Source organism: Oncorhynchus keta, chromosome 19, assembly GCF_023373465.1.
Source record: "Oncorhynchus keta strain PuntledgeMale-10-30-2019 chromosome 19, Oket_V2, whole genome shotgun sequence".
Classification (NCBI taxonomy): Eukaryota; Metazoa; Chordata; class Actinopteri; order Salmoniformes; family Salmonidae; genus Oncorhynchus; species Oncorhynchus keta.
Genome location: NC_068439.1, coordinates 19,370,693 through 19,390,739, shown reverse-complemented (window position 1 = coordinate 19,390,739; position 20,047 = coordinate 19,370,693). Strand labels below are relative to the sequence as shown.

The window sequence follows — 20,047 nt, the reverse complement described above, 5'->3', positions numbered from 1 at the left end:
CTGGGATTGGTACATCCATTTTTGTACTTTTAAATGAGTGATTTGTGCTTCACCTGTGATGTTGTGCTGCTGGTCTCGGCTGAACAGCTCAAGACATTTGTATTGACCCTCGGTCATGGTCTGCCTCTCGTCCTCTATTATGGCCAGGACAGGCCTGAGAGATGTGTCTGGGCCAGGAGGCTCAGAGCTGGACTTCCCGGCAACAGTTCCGCTCTGCAAAGACACAGCAACAACTTCATCTTACCACAATAGAGCTATTTAACATCTAAGTGACTGGATAGTGATGTATGTGTATGTTGCACCTAGTCTGTGCTGCCCTGAAACTAATTGCCCTGCGCTGAATCAATTTGTATTGTGTTGTGACAATATTGGCATGCTTGTTCTTCAGCAGTCAATGTGTAATGATCTAGAATGAGTCCTAGAATGAGTTGTTCTCTTTCTATGGTATACTATTGGAATTGTGAGAGCGATTTATTGACAGTATAGTCCCACATGAACGTGGGGCGGCAGGTAGCCTAGTGGTTAGAGGCAGGTAGCCTAGTGGTTAGAGGCAGGTAGCCTAGTGGTTAGAGGCAGGTAGCCTAGTGGTTAGAGGCAGGTAGCCTAGTGGTTAGAGGCAGGTAGCCTAGTGGTTAGAGGCAGGTATCTTACTGGTTAGCGCGTTGGACTAGTAATTGAAAGGTTGCAAGATTAAATCCCTGTGCTGACAAGGTAAAAATCTGTTGTTCTGAACCCTGAACAAGGTAGTTAACCCACTGTTCCTAGGCTGTCATTGAAAATAAGAATTTGTTCTTAACTGACTTGCCTAGTTAAATAAAGGAAAAATGTATATTTTTTTACATTCATTCTTATAGCAATAGAAGAATAGAGTATCATTCTGTGAGTGTCCCAATGCTGTACTTGAAACGTGCGTTGACATGGTTACAGATGACTAGCATACAAGAACCTACAAATTCTCTATCGATAGTTTTGTCAAACCGTGGTTGACTCATTCATGTATTCCTCCACACAGTAAAATGCATTTGAGAACTCACAAAATAATTAAGAAAAAGGGATAGATTTTTTATATGTAGAGGACAAGAGCGTCTCTCTGATCCTGTCTGTTCTCCTATTGTGTGGTTTGGGAAAAAAATTGTTAAAAACCATGGGAGCTCGTCTCGTCTCCAACGCTGATGTAGATAACACTTCACTGCACAAAGACGAGAAGGAAATCAAGATTCAAATAGCATCTGTGTCCAATGTGTCGTCGTGAGTGTGACTCATCTCTCCTAATATTTCTACAGAGAATTAAGCCACTCAAGCGTTGGGGCTTGTCATTTCTCTCTCTCGCTCTCTCTCTTATTCTCTTGTTCTCTTTCTGCTTCCACACTTTAATTAATTATACATAAATATTAACACAATAGCTTGAAGAGATTTGCTCGCAAACACCTCCCACCCGCCCTAACCTCCTCCCTCCTTTCTCTCTTTTTTAATTACTTTCATCTCTTCCCGTTGAACTTTTGGAGAGTTCTTTTCCTTCTCCAGGGAATAGTACATCAGTTACCTGACAATTCAAGGCATACTGAGCTACAGACACAAACATAAAAGGAAGGGGAGATTTTTTTTTTCGTCTGAGAGAGTTTTCGGAATATTGACGATGTCCCATGTAGCAGTTTAGCAGCCGTACATATGATGTCACTCCAAACGTTGAAGTAAATGACGTCATACATACGACCACCAGGCCACCACCAATGTCAGCTTTAATGGTCCAGACAGTGAGTAAACCTCACCTGTACACAAATGTCCTTCCTCTATTTTTTCCTCCACGCATCTTGCTGAAATAATAGTTACTTCAGAAGCTTAGAGTAAAGCTTCACTGGACGCAAAGACAAGTGCATGAACATCAGCCAGATTAAAGAGATCAGCATGAATTCGATTTACCTTTTACACTCAGCCAGGCAGACAAATGTAATTTAATTACATGGTATAAACACTTATCAGCAGCCAACTTATCATCAGGTGAACATTTCATTTCACATCGACACTGATGAATAGAAGACCAAATGGACAAAGGTATTATTATCAGTACAAAGGTATTATTATCAGTACAAAGGTATTATTATCAGTACAAAGGTATTATTATCAGTACAAAGGTATTATCATCAGTACAAATGTATTATTATCAGTACAAATGTATTATTATCAGTACAAAGGTATTATTATCAGTACAAAGGTATTATCATCAGTACAAAGGTATTATTATCAGTACAAAGGTATTATCATCAGTACAAAGGTATTATTATCAGTACAAAGGTACAAAGGTACATGCTTTACCTGGGCAAGCTCTACATGCCTTACCTACTTTACCTCTACATTCTTTACCTACTTTACCTCTACATGCTTTAGCTACTTTACCTCTACATGCTTTACCTACTTTACCTACTTTACCTCTACATGCTATAGCTACTTTACCACTACATGCTTTACCTACTTTACCTCTACATGCTTTGCCTACTTTACCTCTACATGCTTTATCTACTTTACCTCTACATGCTTTACTTACTTTACCTCTACATGCTTTACCTACTTTACCTCTACATGCTTTACCTACTTTACCTCTACATGCTTTACCTACTTTACCTCTACATGCTTTATCTACTTTACCTCTACATGCTTTACCTACTTTACCTCTACATGCTTTACCTACTTTACCTCTACATGCTTTAGCTACTTTACCTCTACATGCTTTACCTACTTTACCTCTACATGCTTTAGCTACTTTACCTCTACATGCTTTACCTACTTTACCTCTACATGCTTTACCTACTTTACCTCTACATGCTTTACCTACTTTACCTCTACATGCTTTACCTACTTTACCTCTACATGCTTTACCTGGGCTGTTTACAAACAAAACAAAAGCGTGCGCAACTTTGGGGCAGGACAAATGAGGTTGGCTTACAATCAAAAGATTACATCTAAACCATATTTCCTCTCCACATCTTAATTGAAAACATCAATAAAGTTACCCAATATGCACTGTTGTTTCTCAAATACATTGTTACAGTTGGCTAGCTAGCTGGTCCACACACATTGGATGTGTGTGGTGCATTTGCACAGAAACCAGTTTGTGGAAAATTTGTTGCATATATTTTTTTGTAATTATATATATAACATCAAGATTTTAAAAATCTGATTTCCCCCTAGTTGATTATTGTTTGTAGCTGGCTTTGATCGTAGTGTAATGAGACAGGCAGGGAAAGTGAGCTCGTCCCCCCTCCCTTAGTATAGTCGTGCATAAGTAAAAACACCTCAAACAAGACATGGTATTACAAACTGTAATTACACAAATGTTCTAACAAATTACCATTATACATAATACCCTTTGCATCTCATGTATAATAAATGAGGCTGATATCTGCTGCCTTGAGTTTCATGATCATAAAGTAACAAAAGGCAAAGACAGTGGCATTTGTGCTATAAGGTTTTTATAACTGGTTTTCCATGCCAGCTGACCATTGGGTTTAAGTAAAGTATGATGAGGGTTGGCAAAAAAGTGGGGATGCATCCAGCAAGCATGCTCACTCACTCACTCACTCACTCACTCACTCACTCACTCACTCACTCACTCACTCACTCACTCACTCACTCACTCACTCACTCACTCACCTACTCACTCACTCACTCACTCACTCACTCACTCACTCACTCACCACTCACTCACTCACCTACCACTCACTCACTCACTCACTCACTCACCACTCACTCACTCACTCACTCACTCACTCACTCACTCACTCACACACACACACACACACACACACACACACACACACACACACACACACACACACACACACACACACACACACACACACACACACACACACACACACACACACACACACACACACACACACACACACACACAGAGAGAGAGAGAGAGACAGACAGACAGAGACACAGATACACACCAGCCAACCAACCTCTGCCATTCATAGAAAGTATCTGCAGAGCGTCAGTCATGGCTGAAAGATCTTCTGGCTTTTAGGTCATCCATGCCTCTAGTTGCCAAACTGAACCAATTAGTGATTAACGGATTAGTGACCTACGTCAAATTCATCTCTGATTTTCTCTATGCGTTGAAAACCAGCACAGCAAAACGTACTGCAGTTTATCTAGTACCTTGAGACAATGCATGGTATTTTATCAAGTTAAAACACATTTACAGAACAAATCCTGTACAATTTGGTAAAAAATTACAGTAATATATAAATTGCATTACAGTAATAAACACAGGAAAAAATAATCTAACAACAAGTATTTACAGTACCAGTCAAAGGTTTGGACACACCTACTCATTCCAGAGTTTTAATTTATTTGTACTATTTTCTACATTGTAGAATAATAGTGAATACGTCAAACCTATGAAATACACATATGGAATCATGTAGTAAACAAAAAAGTGTAAAACAAATCTAAATATATTTACATTTTTAGATTCCTCAAAGTAGCCACCCTTTGCCTTGATGACAACTTTGCACACTCTTGGTGTGCAACTTTGCACTCTTGATGACAACTTTGCACACTTAGCTTCATGAGGTAGTCACCTGGAATGCATTTCAATTAACAGGTGTGCCTTGTTGATTTGTTGATTTGTGGAATTTCTTCCCTTATTATTGCGTTTGAGCCAATCAGTTGTGTTGTGACAAGGTAGGGGTGGTATACAGAAGACAGCCCTATTTGGTAAAAGACCAAGTCCATATTATGGCAAGAACAGCTCAAATAACCAAAGAGAAATGACAGTTCATCATTACTATCTTGTCACAACACAACTGATTGGCTCAAACCCACCGTGAAGCATGGAGGAGGAGGTGTGCTGGTGTGGGTGCTTTGCTGGTGACACTGTCAGTGATTTATTTAGAATTCAAGGCACACTTAACCAGCATGGCTATCACAGCATTCTGCAGCGATACGCCATCCCATGTGGTTTGCGCTTAGTGGGACAGTCATTTGATTTTCAACAGGACAATGACCCAAAACATACATCCAGGCTGTGTAAGGGCTATTTGACCAAGAAGGAGAGTGATGAAGGGCTGCATCAGATGACCTGGCCTCCACAATCACCCAACCTCAACCCAATTGAGATGGTTTGTATGAGTTGGACCGCAGAGGAAAAGCAGCCAACAAGTTCTCAGCATATGTGGGAACTCCTTTAAGACTGTTGGAAATGCATTCCAGGTGAAGCTGGTTGAGAGAATGCCAAGAATGTATTCACTATTATTCTACAATGTAGAATATAGTAAACATAAAGAAAAACCCTTGAATGAGTAGATGTGTCCTTATTTTTGTTAATGAGAAGCTGAAGATGTACTCACCACCATGAAATATATCAAAAGCCAGTCGGAGCTTTTTAACCCCATACTGTCTGGTCCCAGCCAAGTCTGTGGAGACAAAGAAGAGAAGGGAAGAAAAACATTCTAGCGGAAAATTGGATTAACAAACAGAACCAGGTTGTTGCCTTGAATCACGATTAGGCAGCCTTGAGGGTTGAGAACAGCACAACATTCTTTACTCTTGAATACTAATATACTGCAACAGTGGTTCCCACATTGACTGTTCCGGGGATATTCAAGTTTTTCTGTCCCGGGTTGTGGTGTGTGTGTGTGTGTGTGTGTGTGTGTGTGTGTGTGTGTGTGTGTGTGTGTGTGTGTGTGTGTGTGTGTGTGTGTGTGTGTGTGTGTGTGTGTGTGTGTGTGTGTGTGTGTGTGTGTGTGTGTGTGTGTGTGTGTGTCTGCGCGCATGTGTGTTTGCATTCATGTATGTGACTGACCAAAAAAAGTTAGTGATCGTTCAAGAAGAGATGGAGAGAGAGAGGAGGAAAACTGGAGAGAGAGAGAGAGGAGGAAAACTGGAGAGAGAGAGAGAGAGAGAGGAGGAAAACTGGAGAGAGAGAGAGAGAGAGAGAGAGAGGAGGAAAACTGGAGAGAGAGAGAGAGGAGGAAAACTGGAGAAAGAGAGAGAGAGGAGGAAAACTGGAGAGAGAGAGAGAGAGGAGGAAAACTGGAGAGAGAGAGAGAGAGAGAGAGGAGGAAAACTGGGGAGAGAGAGAGAGAGAGGAGGAAAACTGGAGAGAGAGAGAGAGAGAGAGAGGAGGAAAACTGGAGAGAGAGAGAGAGAGAGAGGAGGAAAACTGGAGAGAGAGAGGAGGAAAACTACAGTGTGAGAGAGAGGAGGAAAACTACAGCGAGAGAGAGAGGAGGAAAACTGGAGAGAGAGAGAGAGAGGGAGGAAAACTGGAGAGAGTGAGAGAGAGAGGAGGAAAACTGGAGAGAGAGAGAGAGAGGAGGAAAACTGGAGAGAGAGAGAGAGAGGAGGAAAACTGGAGAGAGAGAGGAGGAAAACTACAGCGAGAGAGAGAGGAGGAAAACTACAGCGAGAGAGAGAGGAGGAAAACTACAGCGAGAGAGAGAGGAGGAAAACTACAGTGTGAGAGAGAGGAGGAAAACTACAGCGAGAGAGAGAGGAGGAAAACTACAGCGAGAAAGAGAGGAGGAAAACTACAGCGAGAGAGAGAGGAGGAAAACTACAGCGAGAGAGAGAGGAGGAAAACTACAGCGAGAGAGAGAGGAGGAAAACTACAGCGAGAAAGAGAGGAGGAAAACTACAGCGAGAAAGAGAGGAGGAAAACTACAGCGAGAAAGAGAGGAGGAAAACTACAGCGAGAGAGAGAGGAGGAAAACTACAGCGAGAAAGAGAGGAGGAAAACTACAGCGAGAAAGAGAGGAGGAAAACTACAGCGAGAAAGAGAGGAGGAAAACTACAGCAAGAGAGAGAGAGGAGGAAAACTACAGCGAGAAAGAGAGGAGGAAAACTACAGCGAGAGAGAGAGGAGGAAAACTAGAGCGAGAAAGAGAGGAGGAAAACTACAGCGAGAAAGAGAGGAGGAAAACTACAGCGAGAAAGAGAGGAGGAAAACTACAGCAAGAGAGAGAGAGGAGGAAAACTACAGCGAGAAAGAGAGGAGGAAAACTACAGCGAGAGAGAGAGGAGGAAAACTACAGCGAGAGAGAGAGGAGGAAAACTAGAGCAATAGCAAGAGAGAGAGAGAATGATATCGATCGAGGCTGACAACACAAGAGGCAGACAAAAATAGTTAATGCTAGTTAATCATTGTATTGTCAACAGTGGTGCTTCTTTCTCAGGTTGAATGGCTGGACTGCCATGCCTGGGAGTTAGATTAGAATTCCCCTCAGGTCTCTTTACATTGGCCCTGCAGATCCCTATTGTAAACCCATTACGCCACACCTCACTGGGGCTCCACAGCAGGTTCCACTGTCAGTTGATAGACATACATCAGTAAGCATGTCATTGTGACTGGCTTTGGAGGTCGGAGGGGGGCTGGGGGAGTGTGTTCAGTCTTAGAGGAGAAAGAACTGGAGAGGTGATTAAGCACTGCATTAATGTTGCTGTGCTTAAGCTCTTAATTATTCTAGTGTGTTACTTAAAAACCTATCAGCCCTATATGAACATTATTGATGTGACATAATAAGCTGTGGCTTACTGGTGGATAAGTAGCAGTGTAGGAAAGGAAATTATATCAGTACAAGTGCATTCGCTACCGTACACCCTGAAAATACATCCTCAGAACAGGCATGGTCATCTGAACAGCTTGGAGTAGAAGTTACCTGTAGGCACATATCTATGATCAGCATAACCTCCCGGAATCAGCAAAAAAACAGTCAAACTGACCACAGATCAGTGCCTAGGTGGAACTCCCACTGAGCACAGACAGTTAAAGCCCCTGTTCGTCTCTGCATGCCAGCTCCAGCTCCTACCCCTGCCAGATGGCTGAGGGCAGTGCCACACAGAGAACAAGGTACTTATCTGCTGCTGGCATGGCTTACCCACCCACCCCCGCATGTGAAATGGTGCACAGAGAGAAATATGGGAATAGGTGGGTGTTACAGAAAAATGCCAGTGTACATTTCTGTGGCACCCAGACAAGGGAAGGAAGGAAGGAGAGAAGGGCGGGGATTGTAATGTTTGTGCGAGGTCTACCTTTTTACCTGGATCCTGATCCTGTGTTACTACTGTGAGGCAGTGTCCCTCAGGCTAGCAAGTGTCGGGTCGTTGTTCCAAAGGCACAGTGTTAATGACAAACTTTTATGGGCTATCAATTCTATACAGGAACACCTCTGATACTGTTTATAAGCCATACATTTATAATTCAAGACTTCAAGGGAACAGAGACAGTTGTAGCTTAAAGAGCAAGTTTTTCATGTAATGGTCATTTTGGAGAAAATTATGGATATTTGAACGTGACAATGTAGTGTTGCCCGTAATCTCGGTTAATCCAGAACTAAAGTCTCACCCAATTGTTAAAATGCTAGATTAAATTGTGATTTGTCCAACGCACTGGACTAGTGCTGCTCATGCATCCTGTTGTATCTTGACAGATCTACGGAACCATTTCGGTTTACGCAATCTGTCCACATGAGATTTTGTTGCCAGAAACGAAAACTTTGGGGACACATTGACCTGTGGAGAATTTGGAGAAAAGTTGAACTTAATTTAAGGACACAGTCCACGGAGTATACCGCAGGGAACAACCAGAGGGACTAGCCTTAAAAAGTAGTGAAACTCAAACCAACAACTACATAAATCAAATGACAGCAGTGGAAGAAGATAGATCGTAAATGGGTCCGAGCCTGAGAAACTATTAAGAAACCAGTAACCACCCATCAGGACACAAGCTGTTTGAATTCACACTCAGTATTCACGCTCAGTCGAGCGTCGTTCGTTTTCTTGGATCTTTGTGTGTGTCTCAAAAAGCACCCTTTTCCCTAGTTAGTGCACTACCTGCCTCAGACAGCCCTCTAAGACGTGCAACACATTAGGGAGAGAACTCTATTACAGAAATTGAGTTTTAACAAGAAGTATGACAGCCTGGTCAACATCAATACTGATATCTGTGGACTAAAATTGGACCTAAGTGAATTGCAAACCATTATAGTCAACAGTGATCAGGTCTTTGGACAAAGACAGAATGAGAAACACTATAGGCTTTATGGATATAATGTAATGTAATATAATAATATAAAATAATAATATTATGAAGTAATATAATATAAAAGTATTATAATGTAATATAATGATGTAATAATATAATAATGTAATATCATATAATAATATATTAATATAATATAATAATATTATAAAGTAATATAATATTATAATGTAATATAATGATTTAATCATGTAATAATATAATGTCATATAATAGAATTTAATATCATATTATATAATAATATAATATAATAATATGAAATAATAATATAATGTAATATAATATGATAATATAATACTGTAATATAATACTATAATGTAATAATCATAATAATAATCATAATAATATCATATCATATCATATCATATAATAATATAATATAATATGATAATATAATATAATAGTGCAATATAATACTATAACACAATAATCATAATAATGTAATAGAATAATAGAATAATATCATATAATAGTACAATATAATATAATAATATGAATATAATAATATAATGTAATATAATAATATAATAATGTAATATAATAATATCATATAATAATCATAATAATCATAATAATAACGCCATATAATTTAATAATATCATATAATAATGTCATATAATAGTACAATATAATTATATAACATAATTATAAAATGTAATATAATATGCCTGTTTGGGATGCTCTGGATCTAGGTGTATGGCAGGGTGTTCCAGTTCCAGACGATTTCCAGCCACTTCACACAGCCGTTGAAGAGGAATGGGACAACATTCCTCAGGCCATAATCAACAGCCTGATCCACTCTGTGAAGAAGATGTCATGCTTCCTGAGGCAACTGGTGGTCGCACAAGATACTGACCCACTCCCCATCTTTTTTTAATGTGCATATCTGTTTTCCCAGACATGTGCAATCCATAGATTAGGACCGTATGAATTAATTTAATTTACTTATTTTCTTATATGAATTACAACTCCCTTAAAATCTTTTAAATTGTTGCATCTTGCATTAATATTGTTGTTCACTTTATATCGGAATATGTGTGTTGACTAGATACACTTCCTAGGGACATCCTGAGAGTCTCTCTCTCTCTCTCTCTCTCTCTCTCTCTCTCTCTCTCTCTCTCTCTCTCTCTCTCTCTCTCTCTCTCTCTCTTCTCACTCTCACTCTCACTCTTTCTTTCTCTTGCTCTCTAAATCGCTCTATGTCTGTCTATCTCTCTCAATCTCTCGCTATTTCTCTCTCAACAAAATAGTTTTTCCCAGGATGAGTTTGAACAGTACTATCTACTTTGTCTTAATAAATAAATAATGCGCTTTCCGTTCTGCATGTGCCTTAATATCTTAGGCACACATTAGGTAGTTAACCCCAGCCTAGTAGGCTTTTCCCCAGACTATAGTTGATTTAACTCTCTGGGCATGTTTCTCTTCCAGCTGGGGAATTCACAGTGCTACAGCATTTCTGCTTAACCCATTATCTCAGTAGCTCAACAACCTCTACACAGAGATATATGGAAACCTAAATGGGCAATTATCTGTGCCTTTGACAAGTGTGGTATGTAAAGTTACAATACTGTGAATGGACATACAACTGAGATGCGGCTCTGTGTGGGTAATTCCCATGCAGAGGACAGAGAAAGGCCCTCACTAGCTGGAGAGTCCATCTATAATAAGATGGCACTTTAGAGCAGCAGTAGCAGTGTACCAGGCACATCGCTGGGGAAAGGATGGTGATGTGGATCAAGTGGGCTACAAGGGTTATGTGTAGAGGGGTAGGGACTTCTCCAGAGCCACTTAGGCTAAAGGTTTGGTTTTTAGAAATGTGAGGACTAGATTAGGAGAGAAGAACACGACAGTAAAGAGAATAAGATGCCAAAGTTTTATATGTGAGAAAATCTGACCAGCGATCTCTCAGGAAGAAAAGGACTTTATTGGCATGAGAAACGTATGTTTACATAGCCAAAGCAAGTGAAATAGATGATAAACTAAAGTGAAATCAACAATTTAAAAAATATTACACGCACAAAAGTTCCAAAAGAATAAAGACATTTCTAATGTCATATTATGTTTATATACCAGTTGTAAATGATAACTTGTTCTCAACTAGCCTACCTGATTAAATAAAGGTGAAATAAATAAATACAGTGTTGTAACGATGTGCAAAAGGAAAAATAAATAAACATGAATATGGGTTGTATTTACAATGGTGTTTTTTCTTCAATGGTTGCCCTTTTCTTGTGGCAACAGGTCACAAATATTGCTGCTGTGATGGCACACTGTGGTATTTCCCTAATAGATATGGGAGTCAAAATTGGACTTGTTTTCTCGAATTCTTTGTGTGTCTGTGTAATCTGAGGGAAGTATGTGTCTCTAATATGGCAGGAGGTTAGGAAGTGCAGCTCAGTTTCCACCTCATTTTGTGGGCAGTGTGCACATAGCCTGTCTTTTCTTGAGAGCCAGGTCTGCCTTCTCAATAGCAAGGCTGTGCTCACTGAGTCTGCACATAGTCAAAGCTTTCCTTAATTTTGGGTCAGTCACAGTGGTCAGGTATTCTGTAACTGTGTATTCTCTGTTTAAGGCCAAATAACATTCTAGTTTGCTTGTTAATTCTTTCCTATGTTTTAAGTAATTATATTGTGTTTTCTCTTGATTTGGTTGGGTCTAATTGTGTTGCTGTCCTGGGGCTCTGTGGGGTCTGTTTGTGTTTGTGAACAGAGCCCCAGGACCAGCTTGCTTAGGTGAGGTTTGGGGGCCACTCAATAAACTGGAGTTTGAAATGTGGGACAAGCATCCAATTGAAGCCCTACATGCAGAATTATCTCCAAAGAATTGGTGTATTCCAAAGAAATACACCAATGCATGTAGGTCAGAAATATTCAAGTCCAATTTAAGAGCTGAGCCCAGGAACAAGCCCTCTCAGTCAACTGGTGTTGGACCTAACCAACCAAGCTGACACTAGCACTGATTCAAAATAAATAATGCAAATAAACAAAACCAATCAAAAAACAAAAACAAATCCCAAAGCCGACTAAATTGCTATCAGGTCCTAAACAGAGAATATTAATGGGCTGAGTGACCACCAATTGGCAATAGAAACCAGCAGACGTGCTGTAAGAAGACATGGCTGCACAAAGAGGAGCGTGTATGTGGTCACTGCATGACAGGGGAGGAAGAAACAGAGATTGACTTTCTCCTTTCTTATGAGAAATATTCCTCACCAAGAGATTCATTATTCGCAGAAATCACTACATTTATTCCAAACGAGGGAGAGAGAGAGGGGAGAGAGAGAGGGGGGGAGAGAGAGTGAGGGAGAGAGAGAGAGAGAGCGAGGGAAAGAGAGAGAGAGGGGGAGAGAGCGAGGGAGAGAGAGCGAGGGAGAGAGAGCGAGGGAGAGAGAAAGATGGAGAGAGAGAGGGAGAGAGAGAGGGGGAGAGAGAGAGCTACCCAGTATGGAAAGGCCACAGTGTCCATGTGCTCTGTGAAAGAGTTGACAGACAGACTGATAATGGAGTGGAAATAGAGAGAGAGAGAGAGAGAGAGAGAGAGAGAGAGAGAGAGAGAGAGAGAGAGAGCGATTTGAGAGCATAATCCTACCAATAGCTCTTTACAGAAGTGAGGTTTGTGGGCCACTCAATAAACTGAAGTTGAAAATGTGGGACAAGCATCCAATTGAAGCCCTACATGCAGAATTCTCTCCAAAGAATTGGTGTATTCCAAAGTTCGGGGTGGCATTGTCGTTCGTCACCTCTCTGTCTGGATGTGAATGTTCCAGGGGGAATCTTCCCAGCCAGTATGATCTGTTCCAGGGAGAATATTCCCAGCCAGTATGATCTGTTCCAGGATGAATATTCCCAGCCAGTATGATCTGTTCCAGGGGGGGGTCTTCCCAGCCAGTATGGTCTGTTCCAGGGGGGGTCTTCCCAGCCAGTATGATCTGTTCCAGGATGAATCTTCCCAGCCATTATGATCAGTTCCAGGATGAATATTCCCAGCCAGTATGATCTGTTCCAGGGGGGGTCTTCCCAGTCAGTATGATCTGTTCCAGGGGGGGTCTTCCCAGTCAGTATGATCTGTTCCAGGGGGGGGTCTTCCCAGCCAGTATGATCTGTTCCAGGATGAATCTTCCCAGCCAGTATGATCTGTTCCAGGGGGGATCTTCCCAGCCAGTATGATCTGTTCCAGGATGAATCTTCCCAGCCAGTATGATCTGTTCCAGGATGAATATTCCCAGCCAGTATGATCTGTTCCAGGATGAATATTCCCAGCCAGTATGATCTGTTCCAGGGGGGGTCTTCCCAGCCAGTATGATCTGTTCCATGGGGAATCTTCCCAGCCAGTATGATCTGTTCCAGGATGAATCTTCCCAGCCAGTATGATCTGTTCCAGGATGAATATTCCCAGCCAGTATGATCTGTTCCAGGATGAATATTCCCAGCCAGTATGATCTGTTCCAGGGGGGGTCTTCCCAGCCAGTATGATCTGTTCCAGGATGAATCTTCCCAGCCAGTATGATCTGTTCCAGGATAAATATTCCCAGCCAGTATGATCTGTTCCAGGGGGGATCTTCCCAGCCAGTATGATCTGTTCCAGGATGAATATTCCCAGCCAGTATGATCTGTTCCAGGATGAATATTCCCAGCCAGTATGATCTGTTCCAGGATGAATATTCCCAGCCAGTATGATCTGTTCCAGGATGAATATTCCCAGCCAGTATGATCTGTTCCAGGGGGAATCTTCCCAGCCAGTATGATCTGTTCCAGGATGAATATTCCCAGCCAGTATGATCTGTTCCAGGATGAATATTCCCAGCCTGTATGATCTGTTCCAGGGGGGATCTTCCCAGCCAGTATGATCTGTTCCAGGATGAATCTTCCCAGCCAGTATGATCTGTTCCAGGATGAATATTCCCAACCAGTATGATCTGTTCCAGGGGGAATCTTCCCAGCCAGTATGATCTGTTCCAGGATGAATATTACCAGCCAGTATGATCTGTTCCGGGATGAATCTTCCCATCCAGTATGATCTGTTCCAGGATGAATATTCCCATCCAGTATGATCTGTTCCAGGATTAATATTCCCAGTAAGTATGATCTGTTCCAGGGGAAAAAAATATTCCCAGCCAGTATGATCTGTTCCAGGGGGAATATTCCCAGCCAGGATGATCTGTTCCAGGATGAATCTTCCCAGCCAGTATGATCTGTTCCAGGGAGAATCTTCCCAGCCAGTATGATCTGTTCCAGGATGAATATTCCCAGCCAGTATGATCTGTTCCAGGATGAATATTCCCAGCCAGTATGATCTGTTCCAGGATGAATATTCCCAGCCAGTATGATCTGTTCCAGGGGGAATATTCCCAGCCAGTATGATCTGTTCCAAGATGAATCTTCCCAGCCAGTATGATCTGTTCCAGGATGAATATTCCCAGCCAGTATGATCTGTTCCATGGGGAATCTTCCCAGCCAGTATGATCTGTTCCATGGGGAATCTTCCCAGCCAGTATGATCTGTTCCAGGATGAATATTCCCAGCCAGTATGATCTGTTCCAGGATGAATATTCCCAGCCAGTATGATCTGTTCCAGGGGGAATATTCCCAGCCAGTATGATCTGTTCCAAGATGAATCTTCCCAGCCAGAATGATCTGTTCCAGGATGAATATTCCCAGCCAGTATGATCTGTTCCAGGATGAATATTCCCAGCCAGTATGATCTGTTCCAGGGGGAATCTTCCCAGCCAGTATGATCTGTTCCATGGGGAATCTTCCCAGCCAGTATGATCTGTTCCAGGATGAATATTCCCAGCCAGAATGATCTGTTCCAGGATGAATATTCCCAGCCAGTATGATCTGTTCCAAGATGAATCTTCCCAGCCAGAATGATCTGTTCCAGGATGAATATTCCCAGCCAGTATGATCTGTTCCAGGGGGAATCTTCCCAGCCAGTATGATCTGTTCCATGGGGAATCTTCCCAGCCAGTATGATCTGTTCCAGGATGAATATTCCCAGCCAGTATGATCTGTTCCAGGATGAATATTCCCAGCCAGTATGATCTGTTCCAGTTTGAATCTTCCCAGCCAGTATGATCTGTCCCAGGATGAATCTTCCCAGCCAGTATGATCTGTTCCAGGATGAATATTCCCAGCCTGTATGATCTGTTCCAGGGGGGATCTTCCCAGCCAGTATGATCTGTTCCAGGATGAATCTTCCCAGCCAGTATGATCTGTTCCAGGATGAATCTTCCCAACCAGTATGATCTGTTCGATGGGGAATCTTCCCAGCCAGTATGATCTGTTCCAGGATGAATCTTCCCAGCCAGTATGATCTGTTCCAGGATGAATCTTCCGAACCAGTATGATCTGTTCCAGGGGGAATCTTCCCAGCCAGTATGATCTGTTCCAGGATGAATATTCCCAGCCAGTATGATCTGTTCCAGGATGAATCTTCCCATCCAGTATGATCTGTTCCAGGATGAATATTCCCATCCAGTATTATCTGTTCTAGGATTAATATTCCCAACCAGTATGATCTGTTCCAGGGGGAATCTTCCCAGCCAGTATGATCTGTTCCAGGATGAATATTCCCAGCCAGTATGATCTGTTCCAGGATGAATCTTCCCATCCAGTATGATCTGTTCCAGGATGAATATTCCCATCCAGTATTATCTGTTCCAGGATTAATATTCCCAGCAAGTATGATCTGTTCCAGGGGAAAAAAATATTCCCAGCCAGTATGATCTGTTCCAGGGGGAATATTCCCAGCCAGTACACTTCAACTATAGGTCCACTTCAACTATGACAGACAAAATGAGAAAAAAAATCCAGAAAATCACATTGTAGGATTTATTATTAATTTATTTGCAAATTATGGTGGAAAATAAGTATTTGGTCAATAACACAAGTTTATCTCAATACTTTGTTATATACACTTTGTTGGCAATGACAGAGGTCAAACGTTTTCTATAAGTCTTCACAAGGTTTTCACGCACTGTTGCTGGTATTTTTTTTCATTCTTTCCTTTACACAGATCAGTCGTCCTGGTCCCTTTGTAGAAAAACAGCCCCAAAGCATGATGTTTCCACCCCCATGCTTCACAGTAGGTATGGTGTTCTTTGGATGCAACTCAGCATTCTTTGTCCTCCAAACACGACGAGTTGAGTTTTTACCAAAAAGTTATATTTTGGTTTCATCTGACCATATGACATTCTCACAATCTTCTTCTGGATCATCCAAATGTTCTCTAGCAAACTTCAGATGGGCCTGGACATGTACTGGCTTAAGCAGGGGGACACGTCTGGCACTGCAGAATTTGAGTCCCTGGCGGCGTAGTGTGTTACTGATGGTAGGCTTTGTTACTTTGGTCCCAGCTCTCTGCAGGTCATTCACGAGGTCCCCCCGTGTGGTTCTGGGAATTTTGCTCACCGTTCTTGTGATCATTTTGACCCCACGGGGTGAGATCTTGCGTGGAGCCCCAGATCGAGGGAGATTATCAGTGGTCTTGTATGTCTTCCATTTCCTAATAATTGCTCCCACAGTTGATTTCTTCAAACCAAGCTGCTTACCTATTGCAGATTCAGTCTTCCCAGCCTGGTGCAGGTCTATAATTTTGTTTCTGGTGTCCTTTGACAGCTCTTTGGTCTTGGCCATAGTGGAGTTTGGAGTGTGACTGTTTGAGGTTGTGGACAGGTCTTTTATACTGATAACAAGTTCAAACAGGTGCCATTAATACAGGTAACGAGTGGAGGACAGAGGAGCCTCTTAAAGAAGAAGTTACAGGTCTGTGAGAGCCAGAAATCTTGCTTGTTTGTAGGTGACCAAATACTTATTTTCCACCATAATTTGCAAATTAATGAATTAAAAATCCTACAATGTGATTTTCAGGATTTTTTTCTCATTTTGTCTGTCATAGTTGAAGTGTACCTATGATAAAAATTTACAGGCCTCTCTCATCTTTTTAAGTGGGAGAACTTGCACAATTGGTGGCTGACAAAATACTTTTTTGCCCCACTGTATGTATTGCGGGTGACCAGAGAGTCCCGTTCATTTCCCACGAAACTCAGCTCACATGTATTAGTTGTTCAGGTCAAGTCAGGGGTAATCTGGTACAGGACGAAGGTTAAAGAGGTAAATTACCTCAGTAAAACTTTTAGAACGGTCTGGATGACAGTCCCACTTGCTCACTGCTATGATTGACCTTGGGTCTTATTATTCCCAGATGTGGGATCCCACTGACGCAAGGGAGTCCTCATGTGCTTAGTGTCACCCCCTCGTCCCCCTACTGTCCTCCTCCCCAATCACTGAGTGACTCCTCCGTAGTCTGATCCCCTGATTCATGAAACTCTATATCTTCTTCTCCTCCTGATCCCTTGATTCATGAACTATCCTTTCCTCCTCTCTTCCTGATCCCTGATTCATGAACTATTATCTCCTCCTCTCCTCCTGATCCCTTGATTCATGAACTATCCTTTCCTCCTCTCCTCCTGATCCCTGATTCATTAACTATTCTCTCTTCCTCTCCTCCTCTCCTCCTGATCCCTGATTCATGAACTATTATCTCCTCCTCTCCTCCTGATCCCTGATTCATTAACTATCCGCTCCTCCTCTCCCCCTGATCCCTGATTCATGAACTATTATCTACTCCTCTCCTCCTGATCCCTGATTCATTAACTATCCTCTCCTCCTCTCCCCCTGATCCCTGATTCATGAACTATTCTCTCCTCCTCTCCTCCTCTCCTCCTGATCCCTGATTCATGAACTATTCTCTCTTCCTCTCCTCCTCTCCCCCTGATCCCTGATTCATGAACTATTCTCTCCTCCTCTCCTCCTGATCCCTGATTCATGAACTATTCTCTCCTCCTCTCCTCCTGATCCCTGATTCATGAACTATTATCTCCTCCTCTCCTCCTGATCCCTGATTCATTAACTATCCTCTCCTCCTCTCCCCTGATCCCTGATTCATGAACTATTCTCTCCTCCTCTCCCCTGATCCCTGATTCATGAACTATTCTCTCCTCCTCTCCTTCTGATCCCTGATTCATGAACTATTCTCTCTTCCTCTCCTCCTTTCATCCTGATCCCCGATTCATGAATTATCCTCTCCTCCTCTCCTTCTCTCCTCCTGATCCCTGATTCAAGAACTATCCTCTCCTCCTCTCCTCCTGATCCCTGATTCATGAACTATCGTCTCCTCCTCTCCTCCTCTCCTCCTCTCATCCTGATCCCAGATTCATTTATTATCCTTTCCTCCTCTCCTCCTGATCCCTGATTCATGAACTATTCTCTCCTCCTCTCCTCCTGATCCCTGATTCATTAACTATTCTCTCTTCCTCTCCTCCTCTCCTCCTGATCCCTGATTCATGAACTATTATCTCCTCCTCTCCTCCTGATCCCTGATTCATTAACTATCCTCTCCTCCTCTCCCCCTGATCCCTGATTCATGAACTATTATCTACTCCTCTCCTCCTGATCCCTGATTCATTAACTATCCTCTCCTCCTCTCCTCCTGATCCCTGATTCATTAACTATCCTCTCCTCCTCTCCCCCTGATCCCTGATTCATGAACTATTCTCTCCTCCTCTCCTCCTCTCCTCCTGATCCCTGATTCATGAACTATTCTCTCTTCCTCTCCTCCTCTCCCCCTGATCCCTGATTCATGAACTATTCTCTCCTCCTCTCCTCCTGATCCCTGATTCATGAACTATTCTCTCCTCCTCTCCTCCTGATCCCTGATTCATGAACTATTATCTCCTCCTCTCCTCCTGATCCCTGATTCATTAACTATCCTCTCCTCCTCTCCCCCTGATCCCTGATTCATGAACTATTCTCTCCTCCTCTCCCCCTGATCCCTGATTCATGAACTATTCTCTCCTCCTCTCCTTCTGATCCCTGATTCATGAACTATTCTCTCTTCCTCTCCTCCTTTCATCCTGATCCCCGATTCATGAATTATCCTCTCCTCCTCTCCTTCTCTCCTCCTGATCCCTGATTCAAGAACTATCCTCTCCTCCTCTCCTCCTGATCCCTGATTCATGAACTATCGTCTCCTCCTCTCCTCCTCTCCTCCTCTCATCCTGATCCCAGATTCATTTATTATCCTTTCCTCCTCTCCTCCTGATCCCTGATTCATGAACTATTCTCTCCTCCTCTCCTCCTGATCCCTGATTCATGAACTATTATCTCCTCCTCTCCTCCTGATCCCTGATTCATGAACTATTATCTCCTCCTCTCCTCCTGATCCCTGATTCATGAACTATTCTCTCCTCCTCTCCTCCTGATCCCTGATTCATGAACTATTCTCTCCTCCTCTCCTCCTGATCCCTGATTCATGAACTATTCTCTCCTCCTCTCCTCCTGATCCCTGATTCATGAACTATTCTCTCCTCCTCTCCTCCTGATCCCTGATTCATGAACTATTCTCTCCTCCTCTCCTCCTGATCCCTGATTCATGAACTATTCTCTCCTCCTCTCCTCCTGATCCCTGATTCATGAACTATTCTCTCCTCCTCTCCTCCTGATCCCTGATTCATGAACTATTCTCTCCTCCTCTCCTCCTGATCCCTGATTCATGAACTATTCTCTCCTCCTCTCCTCCTGATCCCTGATTCATGAACTATTCTCTCCTCCTCTCCTTCTCTCCCCCTGATCCCCGAATTCATGAACTATTCTCTCCTCCTCTCCTTCTCTCCTCCTGATCCCTGATTCGTGAACTATTCTCTCCTCCTCTCCTCCTGATCCCTGATTCATGAACTATTCTCTCCTCCTCTCCTTCTCTCCCCCTGATCCCCGATTCATGAACTATTCTCTCCTCCTCTCCTTCTCTCCTCCTGATCCCTGATTCGTGAAGTATTCTCTCCTCTCCTCCTGATCCCTGATTCATGAACTATCCTTTCCTCCTCTCCCCCTGATCCCTGATTCATGAACTATTCTCTCCTCCTCTCCTTCTCTCCTCCTGATCCCTGATTCATGAAAAATTCTCTCCTCCTCTCCACTCCTGATCCCTGATTCATGAACT

The 20,047-nt window shown here is 42.5% G+C and overlaps 1 protein-coding gene across 1 annotated transcript in view; it reads right to left on the bottom strand.

The window, feature by feature from the left end:
• Nucleotides 1-20,047, bottom strand: part of calcr (calcitonin receptor) — a 110,497-nt gene that overhangs the window by 54,269 nt on the left and 36,181 nt on the right. Inside the window, exons 2-3 of the mRNA XM_052469961.1 lie at nucleotides 5,358-5,423; nucleotides 54-213 (exon numbers count right to left, since the gene is read on the bottom strand). Of these exons, the coding sequence (XP_052325921.1) occupies nucleotides 54-213; nucleotides 5,358-5,402 (205 nt within the window). The 5' untranslated portion in view covers nucleotides 5,403-5,423. The remainder of the gene's footprint in view (nucleotides 1-53; nucleotides 214-5,357; nucleotides 5,424-20,047) is intronic.